This window comes from Sus scrofa, chromosome 7, assembly GCF_000003025.6.
Source record: "Sus scrofa isolate TJ Tabasco breed Duroc chromosome 7, Sscrofa11.1, whole genome shotgun sequence".
Classification (NCBI taxonomy): domain Eukaryota; kingdom Metazoa; phylum Chordata; class Mammalia; order Artiodactyla; family Suidae; genus Sus; species Sus scrofa.
This window is the reverse complement of record NC_010449.5, coordinates 97,401,947-97,419,584: the sequence shown is the minus strand read 5'-3', so window position 1 is coordinate 97,419,584 and position 17,638 is coordinate 97,401,947. Positions and strand designations below refer to the sequence as shown.

The 17,638-nt window shown below is 36.7% G+C and overlaps 1 protein-coding gene across 2 annotated transcripts in view; it reads right to left on the bottom strand.

Annotated features, from left to right (window-relative positions):
- Nucleotides 1-17,638, bottom strand: part of LIN52 (lin-52 DREAM MuvB core complex component) — a 109,653-nt gene that overhangs the window by 72,088 nt on the left and 19,927 nt on the right. Inside the window, exon 6 of one of the 2 annotated variants that reach the window (XM_005656378.3) lies at nt 1,413-4,862. Coding sequence (XP_005656435.1) covers nt 4,843-4,862 — 20 coding nt within the window. The 3' untranslated portion in view covers nt 1,413-4,842. 2 annotated transcript variants of the gene reach the window in all.

The window sequence follows — 17,638 nt, the reverse complement described above, 5'->3', positions numbered from 1 at the left end:
GAGCCACTGCAGAAAACAGCAGGTACACAAATTAGTATTCAAATAATCTTTTATTGTGTTGTTCTTTTCTTTGTCAATGCCATTATCCTCCAACACTGTGAGACTGTTAGCTAATTAAACCCTTGTTTTTACTGAATTTGATAGCTGACAGCAGCAGAAACAGAAGCAGACAACCATAAAAATTCAACCTGGTTGAATTTGCTCTTCAACCAGGAGAAAAGTGCTTCCCCTGCAAAGTTAGAATACTGTCCTTTCCCCACATATAAAACTATTTTGGGGAAGCAGAAAATCTTAACAAGTCTTTCAACCTGAGCAATCGGAAAGTTTATTTCTTTTTTTTAATTGAAGTATAATTGATTTACAATGTTCTAGGTAGATAAAGAGACTCAGTTATACACACATACATACATATTATTTTTCAGATTCTAAGTTATTACAAGATATTGAATATAGTTCCCTGTGCTATACAGTAGGTTCTTGTTATCTGTTTTATATACACTACTATAGTGCATATCTGTTAATCTCAAATTCCTAATTTATCCACTGCTCCTTTCCCCTTTGGTAACCATAAGTTTGTTTTCTGTCTGTGAGTCTATTTCTGTTTTGTAAATAAGTTAATTTATATAATTTGTTAAGATTCCACATATGAGTAATATCATATGATATTTGTCCTTCTCTGATGTATTTCACTTAGTATGATAATCTAGAGAAAGTTTATTTCTATAGTCAGACTGTACAAAATGGATAAAAGAAAAAAAGAAAGGTTTACATCAAAATGGATGTCAAGCAATTCCAATATGGCATTCACTAAAGAACACAATTTTTGTTTGTCTTTTTTTGTCTTTTTCTAGGGTCCCACCTGTGACATATGGAGGTTCCCAGGCTAGTGGTCGAATCAGAGCTACAGCTGCCGGCCTATGCCACAGCCGCAGCAACGCCGGATACTTAACCCACTGAGGGAGGCCAGGGATTGAACCTGCAACCTCATGGTTCCTAGTTGGATTCGTTAACCACTGAGCCACGGTGGGAACTCCATGAAAACAGTTTTTTAAGTTCATAAAACAACATAGGATGTTACAACACCAAGTTAAAAGGGCACCTCAAAGTTTTGTCTGGTCAGTTGTTTTAGGTTACTGCTGTGTTTGTTAAGTAAGACCTAGTAAGCCTATACTAGAAATTTTCCCAAACTAGAATTAGATAACACTGTAACTTTACAAGCTTACTCCATGAAGAAATTGCTTAGCATAATGGGAAAAAATAAAATGAGTGAAAAAGGATACCCACTCTTTTTTTTTTTTTGCTTTTTGAGGCTGCACCCTCGGCATACGGAAGTTCCTAGGCTAGGGGTCCAATCAGAGTTTCAGCTGCCAGTGCACTCGCCACAGCAACGCCAGATCTGAGCCACATCTGTGACCTACATTACAGGTCTAGGCAACACCGGATCCTTAACTCACTGAGCGAGGCCAGGGACTGAACTCACATCCTCACAGATACTAGCCTGGTTCATTACTGATGAGCCAAAACAAGAACTCCAAAGGGTCCTCATTCTAAAGAAGGACTAGTTTACTGACAACTGAATGGGTCTGAGTAGATTACTTCTCTCACCCAAAGAAAGTATTTATCCCTTGTTGAGTAAGAAGAAACTCCATCACGGCAAGAGGAGAGATAAGGAATTAAAACCCAGATAAGGAATTAAAACCCCTGATAATTTCAAATTTCATTTTAGCCATAATTTTCTCTAACCATACTTTTCACCACAGCTTCTGGAAAAAAGCCAAACAATTTTGTATCATATCATCCACTTTGATCTTCTCTCTCCCATCTACTGGTAGAAAGATGGCAAAAAGAATGCAAGCAGAAGAAGGAAGAGAAGTTAAAGGTGATAAAAGTTATCAATGAGATAACTCTCCATACTATTTGGACTCACGAGCTGTCTAAAGGTTGGGATTTATCATGCATGTTATCCTCTCTTTGTTAAACTGTACTGCCACCTACTACTCTTTTAAACTACCTTGCAGAAGTCTCAGGATATGCAAGGACAGTTTTGATTCTTGAGGGATCTGCTCAAACATCAAATTTCAAAAAGTATGTGTTTGCTTCTCCATTTCGTTTAAAAGAATTCCTGAAGGGTCTTTACAAAAAGGAATATGAAGAATTTCTCTTCTTTTAAGACTTCCTTTCTCATGGCAAATGGTTGAGGGCATACCACTTCAAGTTGTCAGGAAAGAGCCATTAACAGTTGAGAATTAAAACATGGCAGATGCAGTCAGTATCAGAACTCTGGCCAACCTACTCTTAAAGAGGAATGAATGTTCTAAAAGAGAAATCCTGTGTTTTAATTCTAAGAAAGGAAACCAGGAAGAAGAAAAAAGACCCAAGTTTAATTAACAATAGTGAAAGAAAAGGAAAATCATCTTAAATCACTGTATTAAATGAAGTTAGAAAGGCTTTTTCACATCTGCCATCTCAATACAAGTTGCTTTTTCACTTAGGAAATGAACACTGTTTATGTTCCATTTTCAACACCTTAAAGCCATTTACCTTAAACGAACGAACAAACAAGAGAGGCCAAGGTCCAGTATCAATTCCTATTCCACCTTTTCCTACCTAATCTCCCAGAAAGTTAATGCAAATCAAAGCAAGCACTTCAGTGCTGCTGGTAGTGAGGCCGGTTCCTTTCCCAAGAGAGGTCTGTAAAACAGGACAGTCACTGACAGCAGTACAATTACTGACACAGATACAGACTTTATGGACATGTTTATCTCTGCTGTAAATCCACACTCTCTCTCCACTCCGATTCACGAGTCATAAAGAAATTGCAGATAATGAAAAAGTTGGGGAAATTTACAGCATGTCGGAAACCTCAGACAGCCAGAAGAAATTAAAGAGCTGACTAGGGATAAATCACACAGGTACAATTAAAACTTCCTGCATACCTCCTTCATTTCCAAACTGAGGCACAATCCAATGGAGCTGATGAAAAGTTGAGGTCATGACTCCTCAGGCTGTAATCATTTCTTAACTAACTGCATGGTAAAAAAATTAGCCAATTCACGAGTCATGTGTAAATGCTGATTTCTTGCTGCTACCTTGATTTCCTTCACTCTCCACTAGTAGCACCCACACAGCAATTCTGTCTGTGAACAGGCCAAATCACAACAAGCAATAAACGGAAAGGTGATGTCCCCTCTCCCACTGCCGTCTCTGCAGATACAGGACATCTTTTACCATCGCCACTGTGGACTGAGCATTAAAATGAGAAAGTGGAGCTACAATGGGTGAATGAAATTGGAGACTTCTTCCCCTATAAATAACCATTCTGAAGGTTTCATTTGATCTCTTTTCAACATTCCAAAGGAGATTTTAAAGGACTATTTTGTTTGATACAAGAATAAGAATTACTTCTGGTGATACCTGTTTGTGGAGAGTGGACTGGATTAATGCTCTATACTCTCATGTAACCACCTCTGCAGGACCTTAAAAAAGGTACGGTTTTGGCTATACCACTTCCCTCAACTACTCAACCCTTGTTTTTACATTCTTGCAGAGACAAAGACTATAAGAGGGAAGAGTAAAACAAAAAAGAAAAAAAAAAGTCAAAAAAACCCCAAACCTCCAACTCTACCAGAAACTAGAAGTCTTAATTAATGTTCAACTCTTGTTCCAATAAAGTAAATCAAGAAAATGCCAGTGATAAAAAATAATGTCTATTTCTTAAATAATAAGGCTTAACAGATCCCTACTACTGAAGACTAGAATAATGTGAGTTAATTGTTGGCCCCTCTCTTCAATAAGCCTCTATGAAGGAAAAAAAAAGAAAGATTCTATCACATGCGGCACTCCTCTGCTTTCCCTAACTTACCTACATGAAACTAGCCAGTTTAAGAGAACATCAACCCAAACACAAGATCTGTCTGGAATGTAGAAATGAAAAACACAGATTTTACCAACTAACTTCCACATAACTGAATGAACCAACAGTGTCAACAAAAAACTGGTGTATACACAAGACAGTACTCATCTTTGTGCATCTCTATAGGATGGAGCCTCAACCAAATTAGCTCTAATATGATTTTGAAATTCTGAGCCCTGTCAAGAAATGAAGGTTAATAGGCTTTTTTGGAGATATGGAGGATGCAATTGACATGGTTTCGATTTTGTTCCTATTTGACCCCTTGATGATTTGAGATCCATTTTACACTTCAGAGAACCCAAATGTCATTTTCAATTTATATATTAAGATTTTATTCTCCATGGAATAAAAATAATCCTAAAATATACTAAGAGTTTCAACCCAGATATCACTGCCATACAAAACTTAGGTCATATCTAGCTCATGGATCTCAATTCTATTCACTCAATAAGCGTTAGATGTGGTTTCTGACCAGCTTTTGCTTACAATGGAAAATTTCTTTTAGTTCACTGCCAGACTGGTGTCCAGCATCAAAATAAGAACTGCTAAATACAGGCAGAATTTTATTTATAAGCTCCCTATGGGGCAAATCATATTTTATCAAATGAATATTTCAAAGAAGCCATGAAACATATCTACTATTAACTCTAAGAGGCATTATTACCCCTGGATAAAGAATCAGAATATTTGGATTCTAGTCCCAGTTTTGCAAATAACTAGGTGTGTGACTGGGCAAAGGATTTAAGTTTTTTGAACCTCAAATGGGAATAAAAGCAGAAGAGTAGTGAGAATTAAGTGAGAAAATATATGTAAGAAACATAGGCTCAAAAACAATACTTGCCTTTACTGCTTCATGAGATATGATTCAGATTCCTGGTTCTGTCACTAATGAGCTGTGTGGCTGTCCTTAGGCAAGTCACCTATTATCTTTAGGCCTCTGTTTCTGCATCTGTAACATCAGAGGGTTGGGACTTGATTCCCTTCCAGTTCTAACATGTTATGGTTACCAATTCTGTCACTAAATTACTGGGTGGCTGAGGTCTACGTAACTGCATCTCTTTAGACCTCAGTTTCCTTCCCTTTAAATACTGGAAGCTGAACCAACAGAAAACTAGGATCATAACGAGAAATTCATAAAAGGAGGAAAAGCAAGTGGTCAGTAAACATAACTTTATCAGCAATCAAAGAAATACCTATAAAAAATACTGACATAATTTTTCACCTATAAAATGGGCAAGTACTAAAAAGTTTCACACTATCTAAAGTTGGCCATACAATACAGGAAAATAAGTACTTTCATTTACTGTTCCTAGAAATATAGTTTGGACAAGTATTTCTGGAGGTCACTTAAGCAATATGTATAAAAAATTTTAATGTGCCATTCACTTTGATCTAGAGTAAAGGATGCTTACTCCAGCATGGTCAAATACGGGAAACAATCTAAATGTTTATTAAGAAAGAATTAATAAATTACATTATAAATAATCATACAATGGTATTATGCACAATTATAATACCAAAGATTTTGCTATGTTTTCATGGTTATTGAAAGACGTTCACAATGCACAAAGTCAAAAAGGAAGGTTTTAAAACAGGAATAGCATGATGTCATGTATGTAAAAATATATGTACATATGTATGCATATAAGTGTGTGTATATACATGTGTATAATACCTCTTAGAAGGACATATTTAGAGGATTTGCAAGAGTGTTCACTGAAATGTTAAACGTAATTACTGTATTTTGGGATGCTGTGATTTGGGGTGATTTCTGCTTTCTTTATGTTTTCTATAATGAATATGGTTTTGTTTTTGTTCCTCTACTGTTCTTTTGTAAAAAACTTCAGTGACAGAATTCTATTCAATTATAGAATCTTTTTGCCTCTTCCTCAGAGAAGCCTTGCTTCTCTGGACACCCTGAACAAATCAGAGGCAGTCTCAGATATCTGTTGTTCTGCACTATTATACTTCTCCTTCACAGTGCTCATCACAACCCTCACTACAGATTATTTCAAGGTGTTCAAGGTGTGTCCTCCATGTGATTGCTTTGCTTACCACTGCATCCTCAACTCTTACCATAGTGACTGGCTCATTTTAGTCAATTAAAATGTTTGTTGTGGAGATCCCTTCATGGCTCAGCAGTTAAGGAACCCAACTAGGATCTGTGAGGATGCAGGTTCGATCCCCGGCCTCGCTCATTGGGTTAAGGATCCGGCGTTGCCGTGACCTGTGGTGTAGGTCGAAGACGAGGCTCAGATCCCGTGTTGCTGTGGCTGTAGTGTAGGCCAGCAGCTGTAGCTCCAATTAGACCCTTAGCCTGGGAACCTCCATATGCTACGGGTGCAGCCCTAAAAAGACAAAATGACAGATAAATAAATAAAATATGGCACAGATGAACCTATCTACTGAGCAGATTCCCAGACATGAATAGCTGACTTGTGGTTGCCAAGAGGGAGGGGGAGGGAGTGGGATAGACTGGGAGTTTGGGGTTAGTAGATGCAAACTATTACATTTAGAATAGACAAGCAATGAAGTCCTGCTGTAGAGCACAGGGAACTATTTCCAATCACTTGTGATTCTAATCACTTGTGATAGGACATGGATGGAAGATAATATGAGAAAAAGAATGTATAAGTAGGAGTTCACCTTGTGGCTCAGCAAAAACGAATCCAACTAGTATCCATGAGGATGCAGGTTCGATCCCTGGCCCTGCTCAGTGGTTAAGGATCCGGCATTGCCGTGAGCTGTAGTGTAGGTGGCAGACATGGCTCGGATCTAGGATTGCTATTGCTGTGGTGAAGGTGGAAGCTGTAGCTCCAATTCGACCCCTAACCCGGGAACTTCCATATGCCATGGGTGTAGCCCTAAAAAGACAAAAAATAAAACAAAAAAAATAAAATCTTCCTTCTCCTTTCTTTTCCAATTACAAAATAATACGTATCAAGTGGGTTGTTAGTTCTTTTCTCATGTAGTGTCCAAGTTAGTCAACAAATCAACAGCTAAAGATGCTTCAGTTTTTTCAAGGAAAGAAAATTTCCAAGGATTTTCAAATAACAAATAGTATTAATGTAAAAATTTATCACTCAACGAGGTTATCGGAAAACTTACATATCAAATTCAGAAGCCACTGAGTTGAGGAAAACATACCTTTACTTACTCCATTTTAATTTTTCTCTGTATTATGTAACCAACAATGATACTGTGATATTCCCGTAGGAGAAGAAAACAATTCAGCCAGCCCAAGTCATACTAGTAATTTACTATTTATTTCTAAGATACTAGAGCTTTGAACTTATCATCCAAATCAAAATGACAAGGGTGGCACTAACAAAAAAGGAAAACATCGTCAAACCAAAATTCAAAACTTTTGTTTAAATTAGAGAAATCTGAATATGGATCACACATCAGATAATTGTATTGCATTATGATAAATTTCTTGAGTGTATTAGCTGTATTATAGATATGTAGGAGAATGTTACTGTTCTTAAGAAATTATGCTAAAGTATTTATGAAGCGTCATGGTCTCTGCAGCTAGTTTTCAAACAGTTCAAGAATAAAACAGTAAAATTAAAAATTATACTTATGTAGATAGATAAAGCAAATGTGACAAATGTTAACTGGTGAACAGGTGAAGGTCTATGAGTATCTATCGCATTATTCTTGAACTTTTTTCTCTTTTTATGGTCACATTGCGGCATGTGCAAGTTCCCAGACTTGGGGTTGAACCAGAGCTGTAGCTGTAGGCCTAGGCCAAAGTGGTGGCAACAGCAACAGGTGGATCTGAGCTGTATCTGTGACCTACGCCACAGCAGCAGTGCCAGATCCTTAACCCACTGAGAGAAGCCAGGGATAGAACCCACATCCTCATTTTTTTGGCGGGGGGGACGGGGGTCTTTTTAGGGCCCCACCTGCAGCACACGGAGGTTTCCAGGCTAGGGGTCGAATTTGAGCTGTAGCTGCTAGCCTATGCCACAGCCGCAGCAACGCTGGATCTGAGCCACACCTGCAACCTACACCACAACATAGGACAACAATGGATCTTAACCCACTGAGCAAGGCCAGGGATAAAACCCGAGTCCTCGTGGATGCTAGTCAGATTCATTTCTGCTGAGCCATGACAGGAACTTCGACTATGTCAGGTTCTTTACCCGCTGAGCCACAAGAGCGCTAAAACTTTTTAAAGAAATTTGAAACTTGATATCAATTTAAGAGAAAAAAACAAACTTGGATTCATTAAAAAACACCATTAAGAAAATGGGAAAGTAAGCCACATAGTGGGATAAGATGTCTGCAATTTATGTAACTGACAAAGAATGCATATCAGAAATATATAAAGAATACCTACAAATCAGTGTTTAAATTGACAATCCAGTTTTTAAAGAAGGGCAAGAGATATAAACAAGCACTTCAAACCCCTGGAAAAAAAAAAAGCGCTCCACAAAAGCAGTTATTCAAATGTTCAATAAACATATGAAAAGGCACTCAATCTCATCAAGCATTATGGAAGTGAAAATTAAAACTACACTGAGATACCATTCCATGTATGATAATAGCTAGATATTAAGACCGAGAATGCACCTGTTGGTAGCAACTTAGAATAACTAAAATCGCCCAAGGGCTTGTAAACTGGTATAACCACTTTGGAAAACTGGAACTATCTACTATATACATACCTACAACCTAGAAATTTTACTCCTAGTTATATATACAAAAATGCATGTACCAAAACGGACATATACCAAGAATGTTCATAGTATTTCTTTGTAATAGCCAAAAGCTGGAAACAGCCAAGTATCCATTGTTAGCAAAATGGAAAAATAAATCACATTGTATTCTTACAGTGATATACTATACAGCAATAAAAATAAGCAAATGACAGCTGAAGACAACATGGATGAATGTTATAGTCAAACTATTGAGCAAAAGAAGCCAGACACAAGAGTATATATATAGTGTGTTATTCATTTACGTAAGTTAAAAAACAAGCAAAATTATTTTATGATGTTATAAGTCACAACAGTGCTTGCCTCTGGGGGAAGGGCAGGCAGTGACTGAGAGGGACATTAAGGAGGCATTATATGTTTGAAAGTTCTATTTCTTGATCTGATTCGGGTGGTGGTTATATGGGAATGTTGATTTGATGGAAATTCACTGAGCTATACATTATTATTGTGTGCTTTTCTCTATGTATATTATACTTCCACTTACATTTTATCAAAGAACAAGAAAATTCAGGAATTTTCATATCCTGAATCTAAAGTCTCAGTTTAGTTCTTTTCTCTTCGTATTCTGTATCTAAAACTTCAACCTGTTAAATTCAACTATTCTCTCAATGGACTTCTTCACTATTATCCAACCAATTTTAAATGTATCTTTCTACAATATAGTCAAGTGTAACAGTTCTTCCTTTAAAAATATCATTATTTTTCTATTACATTTCTCAAATCTTTCTGTTATACCAAACATTGATAGCTCTTGCCAAGCTTTTAGTTTAGACTTAATAGTTAAAGATACTTCTCTTCTAGATACCAAAAGTCATTATTTTTTTTAGATTTCCTATACCAAAGTGCTCTGTCATCACCTTATCAATCTCATGCAATAAATATCACCACCCTCCCAGATTATATTTCCAACACCAAACAGTGTTAAAAACTGAAAAAAAGAAAAGGAACTAGGAATTCCCATCATGGCTCAGTGGTTAACGAATCCAACTAGGAACCATGAGGTTGCAGGTTCAATCTCTGGCCTCAGTCAGTGGGTTAAGGATCCGGCGTTGCTGTGGCTCTGGTGTAGGCCGGTGGCTACAGCTCTGATTAGACCCCTAGCCTGGGAACCTCCACATGCCGCAGGAGTGGCCCTAGAAAAGGCAAAAAGACAAAAAAAAAAAAAAGAAAGAAAGAAAACTAAAATTACATTTAAAACAAAAATACCTCTTCATTTCATTGAAATCTAGAGTATCAAAAACTAAACAGATAAACAAAAAATCAGATAATGTCAATTTACTTCCCCAGGAACAGAAACAGTCATTCTCATACCCAAAGCCTGGAAAGAAATTCAGGCTTTGCACACCTATTACAATTATTTAGTTCTCCTCTCCTCTTTGCCATAGGAAAACTATATATTCAAATGGAAAAATTTATCAGGTCCATTTTACTTCTCAACCAGAGAGCTGCAATTCCATTTAAGACTAACACACATTCTAAATGGTTCTTTGCTCCTGCTGAGTAGTTATACTAGAGTTCAGTTTCCCAGCTACAGGGAAGAAAGGCTGAAAACACAAAGCTGGACAAAATGCTGGCCAATGTTTGCTTATGAAAAGATACCTCTTTTGCCAACTACATCATCTCTTGCCCCTGACCCAGGAGCTTACCACTCCTTTTGTTCCCAAACTTCTCCATCTAGAAGGACATGCTAAGTATGCTATTCATCACTTGCTTAAAATGATCACTTGTTGTTAACAGATCTAGTCATTTTTATTTAGAAACAGTCCATAAAAGAGTTTAAAATTTTACCTGTGCAGGAAATCAGAAGATAGATCTTTCAAGTAACTATAATTTTGTTTCTAGAATGGTACATAATTTTTCTTTTTTTTTGGATAGTTTTTTTTTTTCCCACTTCAACAAAATGAAATGTGGTTATTGTTGATTATTTGGAAATTGCAGAAAAAATTTTAAAAATCACTCAGGATAGCCATTAAAACATATTGGTGTATTTCCTTCTAGTCATTCATCTATGCTTATGCTCTCAAAACAAAAAAGAAAGAAGAAAACTGCTGATTTTGTGTTCTGCAATTTTTCACTTGCATTTTTACCTGTAACTATCCTTACATATGATATTTTTCTGTCCTTAAATGCTCTTCATTGCTCTAACATGATTTTTAATAGCTACATTATCTTCTATTGTATGAATATACTATAATTCACTGGGTTATTTAATGTTGAACCTTAAATTCTTTCACTATGTATATCCCCTTATCTATGATACATTTTGTAGAACTATGCAGAATGCTACTTTGAAACCAACCCCAAACAAATTAATTTAAGCCCAGCCTGCTTACCTCTATCCTTCCCCTCCTCACCCCAAATCAGAAGAGAATAAATTCACATCACAAGCATTTTACGGTAAAATCCTCTTTGTGTGTAAAACCATTTTAGAGGCAATGTTGGGTTTATGAAACAACTTAACTAAAGGATAAAAGATATAAATGTTTATAAGCCTTACAGGTAATTTGAGGCTTTGTGTATCCTAATTTGTTAACCAAGGGAAAAATTAGAAATAATGACATGTTTTTTTCCACATTATCATAATACATTTTTTAAAACAAAATGCTTAAGGCTAAATTGACAATTTCTAATTATGAGGAATATCCTTGATCCCTCCAAAGTGGGATTTCTAGATTTTATACTGTATTACTACCTAAATAGGATGCCATGCTGATGACTAGGGTGAGATGGTATGGCCATAACATAAAACAAAGATAAGTTTCATTTGGTATTGGAGAAATGTAGATTACATCACTATCTGTAAGGTGACTTTTTTTTTTTTTTTCCTTTCTTTTTAGGGACACACTCACAGCATATGGAGGTTCCCAGGCTGGGGATTGAGTCAGAGCTGTAGCTGCCAGCCTACGCCACAGCCACAGCAACACAAAATCCAAGCTGCGCCTGCAACCTATACTGCGGCTTGCGGCAATGCCAGATCCTTAACCCACTGAGTGAGGCCAAGGATCGAACCCGCATCCTCATTGATACTAGTCATATTCCCACTGAGCCACAACGGGAACTCCCTGTAAAGTGTTTCTGAATCAATTTCGCTGGCTTTACTTTTCTAGGTTAATTTTTTTTTTTTTTGCCTTTTTTAGGGCCACACTGGCAGCATATGGAAGTTCCTAGGCTAGGGGTCAAATCAGAGTTACAGCTGCTGGCATATGCCACAGCCACAGCCATGCAGGATCTGAGTCATGTCTTTGAACTAAACCACAGCTCATGGCAACACTGGATCCTTAACCCACTGAACGAGGCCAGGGATCGAACCCGCATCCTCATGGATCCTAGCTGGATTCTTTAACCACTGAGCCACGGAGGGAACTCCCTGGGTTAAAATAATTTAAATTTACATTTTCTTGAATTTCCAGTCTTCATTACAGAGATGATTAAGAAACATGAAAAAGTTCATTTTTACAAGTGAAGGACTGAACATTAAAACAAGATATTAGTATTTTGCATATCAAGTTGCAAAGACTTTAAAAAATTATAATTCTTGGTATTACCAAGGATATAAGGGTAGGCGAGGCCTTTCTGGAAGACAATTTGGTAATATATTTCCCTCTTAATTAGAGATCCCAGAAATCTCCAACTACATGTTAAACGAAGCCTTCACTCACAGAAAGACTTAACCATGGTGCTACTATAATCCAAAAGTTGATATTAACTAATAAATGCATCAGCATCAAATATGTTGAGCCAGTTACCATTATTCAAGTTTAAACTTCTGAAATTTGGAGTTCCCATTGTTGCTCAGTGGTAACGAACCGGACTATTATCCATGAGGACGTGTCTTCAATTCCTGGCCTCACTCAGTGCGTTAAGCTCTGGCATTGCCGTGAGCTGTGGTGTAGGTCGCAGACATAGCTCAGATCCCGAGTTGCTATGGCTGTGGTATAGGGGGACAGCTATAGCTCCGATCTGACCCCTAGCCTGGGAACTTCCATATGCTGCAGGTGTGGCCCTAAAAAGTAATCAAACAAACAAACAAATAAATAAATAAAAATAAACTTCTAAAATTTTCTTCCAATTTACAAGCATTTGGATGTCTACCATATACAAAGGCGTTAACAACTTCCTGAAGAGTTAGAGGTAGCTAACTGAAAAAAAAAAGCACTACTGTGGAAGGAAACTATACAAAAGTAATTTATTCAGCTGAGAGGCTTAATGATATGCCAAAGGTTACAGGAACCCCAAAAACCCATTTCTGAAGTTATGGATATCCTGTTTCACACATTTATTTCCCTGAAAAAACAAATACAATCTAAAACACTACTTGTTACCTGGGTGATATGACTAAACTAGGCAAAAGCATTGCTTTCATTCTATTAAGAACACCAACCTATACAAACGGCTTTTACTTACTTCTAAAATAATTAAGATGCCAGCCTACTAAGTGACATGTAAAAGAGGCAGGTGATTTTTTTTTTAGTGTAACCAAATCTCCTTCTTCTTTCTGACTTTCCTGTCACCAAGCATGCTCAAAACAACATGGTAAACTCTAATTATCGTCTGCCCCCTAAGATTCATCCAGACAGTTACTCACCTAATCCTGAAAATGATATACCTAAAACATCTACTGTTGGTGTGCTTCTTTCTTCCATTATCCCTGCCACCACTCATTCAAGCCCTCAGTCTTTCTTGCGGAACCCACACTCCTTGCTAGCTTCTGGCCTCCTGTCTTTACTATTTCATTCTATCCTATGCATGATGCCTCTTAAAGGTGTGTGACACCCCTACTCGTTAATCCTCAGTGGGAGAATTTTTAATGACAGAAAAATGCTTAAGATGGAATGAATTGTAAAAAAAAAAAAAAAAAAAAAAAAGGCGGACTAAAACTACATATATACACTATAGCCTCAGTTATGTCCGTGTATATATGTGCGTACAAATAGAAATGTAATCACATGCACCCCCACATAAAGGGAAAAGGGAGGGTAGGAAACATATCCAATGTTAGCAATAGTTATCTCTTAGTGGGTAAGGCTGTGGTCATTGTAATGTTCTCTACCTTAACAATAAACAGATTTGTGGTAAGTCTCCTAGTAAAGAAAGTATCCCTATAAGCCATCTGTAATGAACATATGTTAATATGCTAACATACAATGTTACAGACATTAAAATACTTTTTAAAGAACATGCTCCCCATTACCTATGAATCTAATTCCTCTCTCCTGAGAGTTCAAGACCCTATGCAGTCCAGCCCCTATCTTTCTCCTCTTGGTCCTTACGACCCCTAATATAATCTGGGATCCTTAAAAACCAAAATAGATCGCTCACACTATTCATTGAGCACAGCTGTTTTTTCAAACTCTGCTCACTCCAAATATTTACTCCACCTGGAATATGGTCCCTTCCCATATCCACCCATTGAAAACCTGTGTTCCTGGAGTTCTCTTGTGACACAGAAGGTTAAGGACCTGGTGTTGTCACTGCAGTGGCTCAGGTTACTCCCATAGTGCAGGTTGGATCCCTGCACCAGGAACTTCCACAGGCCGTGGGCAAGGCCAAAAACAAAAACAAAAAAATCTGTGTTCTTTAAGGTATATTTTCAATGATTTGGAAATAGCAAATACTACCAACACCCTTTCGCTGGTCCACAGTAGACAATACTAATTGACTTTTCTGAATCCAGACTCCTCAAAATCTTCAGTTCAACAGTCCTAGGTAATCCTTACTAATCAATCCATGTTGACAAATAAAATGAAACTTATCTGCCATTCCTGTAGCAATCTAATATAACTGCCTCTTCTCTCCCATCCCCAAGGTTCTTAGTACTCTTATAGAGCTTATCTCCTCCACCTTCTATTAAAAATAATTTACCAAATTGTCTTATTTCACTCTCCTACTAGATTTTAATCCGTACAAGGGCAGTAATTATATCCTATTCATCTTGATATCCCCTACAGAGCCTTGTAGGAAGTAGGCACTCAGTTGCTCAACTGCTCACTTCTGTTCAGGCATTGTCTGATACCACTTAATAACCAGGAGAGTAAAAAGACAGAACAAGACAAACAGATTAGAAAGCTGAACTCATTCTGAGGGTCTTATATCCAGGTATGGAAGATACTGAATTAAACTACCACATTTTTGTTTATTTTTCTATTGATCTCCTTAATTAAAAGCAAAATGTTATTTCTGATAATAGAGAAACTGAAGGACTCTGAGCCTCAAAAATATACATTGCTTAAGAAAAGATTTTTTTTTTAAATGGAGAGGTGAAAAGGAAAAGTAAAAAGCTAAAAATAAAGTAAGGCATCAACAAAGTTAGGCAAGTATTCTAGTTTGTACCTAAATTAGAAACCCAGTTCAAGAGAGATGGGTAGAAGTACAGTAAGACTAGAAGTACAGTAAGACTGCCATCTAGAGGCTAGTGAAAAAAACCCTTTTCCTCCTCAATCAAGTACGGTTAATTTAAACTACTATAGACAGAAGTACAGGCTTTATAAAGTAAGTCAGGCAAAGCAGCCTGATGTCAGGCCACAAAGACTATCCAGGGTGTAAGAGTCCCAGTTACTCTCTCCCTGCCCTCCATCACAGATCAAAATAAGAAATTAGCAGAGCTAACTGTTCTTTAGAATTTTATCTGGATGGGAAGTAGTTTTTAACTACAAATGGCCACTTTTTCAAAAACCGCATAGCTAAAGGGTACAGAAGTCTACTTCACCACAGGCTAGCTTGGAAGCAGAAGTTCTTCTTTGGTACCACCACCAAAGAAAGTGGTACCAGTTTCCTCATCAATACAGACTACCAGGATGAAGTATCCGGTTTGAATGGGAAGTTTCAATCTTCTTACAATAAAATGTTGCATTTTAAAAACTAGTAGGTGATTAGATTTAGTCAAATAATGGTCCTACTGAAAGAGCTAAGTGAACATACAAGATTAGACTATAAATTAACAGGAGCAATTAATTGTATCAAAATAAGCTACATTTCTTAAAGCTTATTTAGACTGAAGATTCAGTGTGATCTTACGTAACTTTTTAGCTAATCTTTTCTTTATAACATCAAAGTAATTTCAAACCAGTACAAGTAAATGACTACAAATCAAATTGAAAATTTTTTTATTATATGGTATATGGTGAAGTATAATCAAGAACAAATGCATCACATTCAACTTCTTCATGATAAAAATATTCAACCAACTAAAAATAAGAGATAACATCCTCAACCTGACAAAGGGCATCTACACAAAACCTAACACGCTCCCTCCCTAAGATCAGGAGGAAGACAAGGATGTTCATTTTTGCCACTTCTATTCAACACTGTACCGAGACTTCAAGCCAGGGCAATAAGAAAGAAAGGAAAAGAAAAGAGAAGAAAAGGAAATGAAACAAAGAAAAGGAAAGGAAGGGAGGGAAGGAAGGAAGAAAGAAAGGAAGGAAGGGAGGGAGGGAATATATATCCAGACTGATTACAGAAAATCTTAAGTAATCTACTAAAACACAATTAGAACTAATAAATGAGTTCAGTAAAGTGGCAAGACATAAGATCAAAATACAAAAATTAATTCTATTTCTCTACAGTAGCAATAAGCAAATTGAAAATGAAATTAAGAAAACAATTTATAATTTACATTAAGAAAACAAATTAAGAAAACGTTTACATTAGCTCAAAAAAAACCCTTAGGAATAAATTTTAACAAATGAGGTATAAAACTTATGCTTTGAAAACTACAAAACATTGTCCAAAGAAATTAAAGAAGACCTGAATAAACAGAAATACATACCACATTCATGAATCATCTTAATTTTATTAAGACAACAATATCCCCCAAACTGATCTACAGATATAATGCAATCCCAGCGAAAATCTCAGCTGACCTCTTTAGCACAACTGAGAAGTTAAAATCCCAATGGAAATTCAGGGGACCCAGAATAGCATAAAAATTCTTGAAAAACAAGAACAAAGTTGGAAAACTCAAACAGCCCAATTTCAAAACTTACTACAAAGCTACAGTAATCAAGACAGTGAGGTAATGGCATTAGGATAGATATATATGTCAATGGACTACAGAACTGAGAATCCACAAATAAAACCTCATGTTCATGGTCAACTGATTTTTGAGAAAAATGCTAAGAGAATTAATTAGAAAAGGACAGCCTTTTCAACAAATGGTGCTAAAACAAGTGGATATCCAAATGTAAAAGAATGAATTTGGATCTCTACCTCACGCCATATACCAAAAAATAAACTTAAAATGGATCAAATACCTAACTTTAAGAGCTAAAGTATCTAACTCTTAGAAGAAAACATACGCATAAATGTTTAGGACCCTGAATTAGGCACTAGTTTCTTAGGTATGACATCAAAATACAAGCAACAAAAGAAATACTTGATAAACTGGAGTTCCCATCATGACTCAGCAGAAACGGAATCTAACTAGTATCCACCAGGACACAGGTTTGATTCCTGGCCTTGCTCAGTGGTTAAGGATCCCGAATTGCCTTGAGCTGTGGTGTAGGTCCCAGGGGCAGCTTGGATCCCTCGTTTCTGTGACTGTGGTGTAGGCTGGTGGCTACAGCTCCAATTCGACCCCTAACCTAGGAACCCCCATATGCTGTGGGTGTGGCCCTAAAAAAAGACAAAAAGAAATTACAAATAACTGATAATCTGGACTTCAACAAAAACAAAAACTTTCTTGCCTCAAAGAATACCATCAAGAAAGTAAGAAAATCAACCCACAGATGTAAAACTTTTTGCAAATGATATATCTAATAAGCAATCTGTTCCTAGAATATCTAAAAACCCCTACAACTCAATAATAAAAATAAAAATAATCCAATTTTTAAATGAGCCAAGGATCTGAATACAGTTCTCTAGAGAGGATATACAATTAGCCAATAAGCACATGAAAACTTGCTAAATATCGCTAGTTATTAGGCAAATCCAAACACAATGAGATACTACTTCACACTCACTAGGATGGATTATGTAATAATTTTTTTAAAACAAATAATAA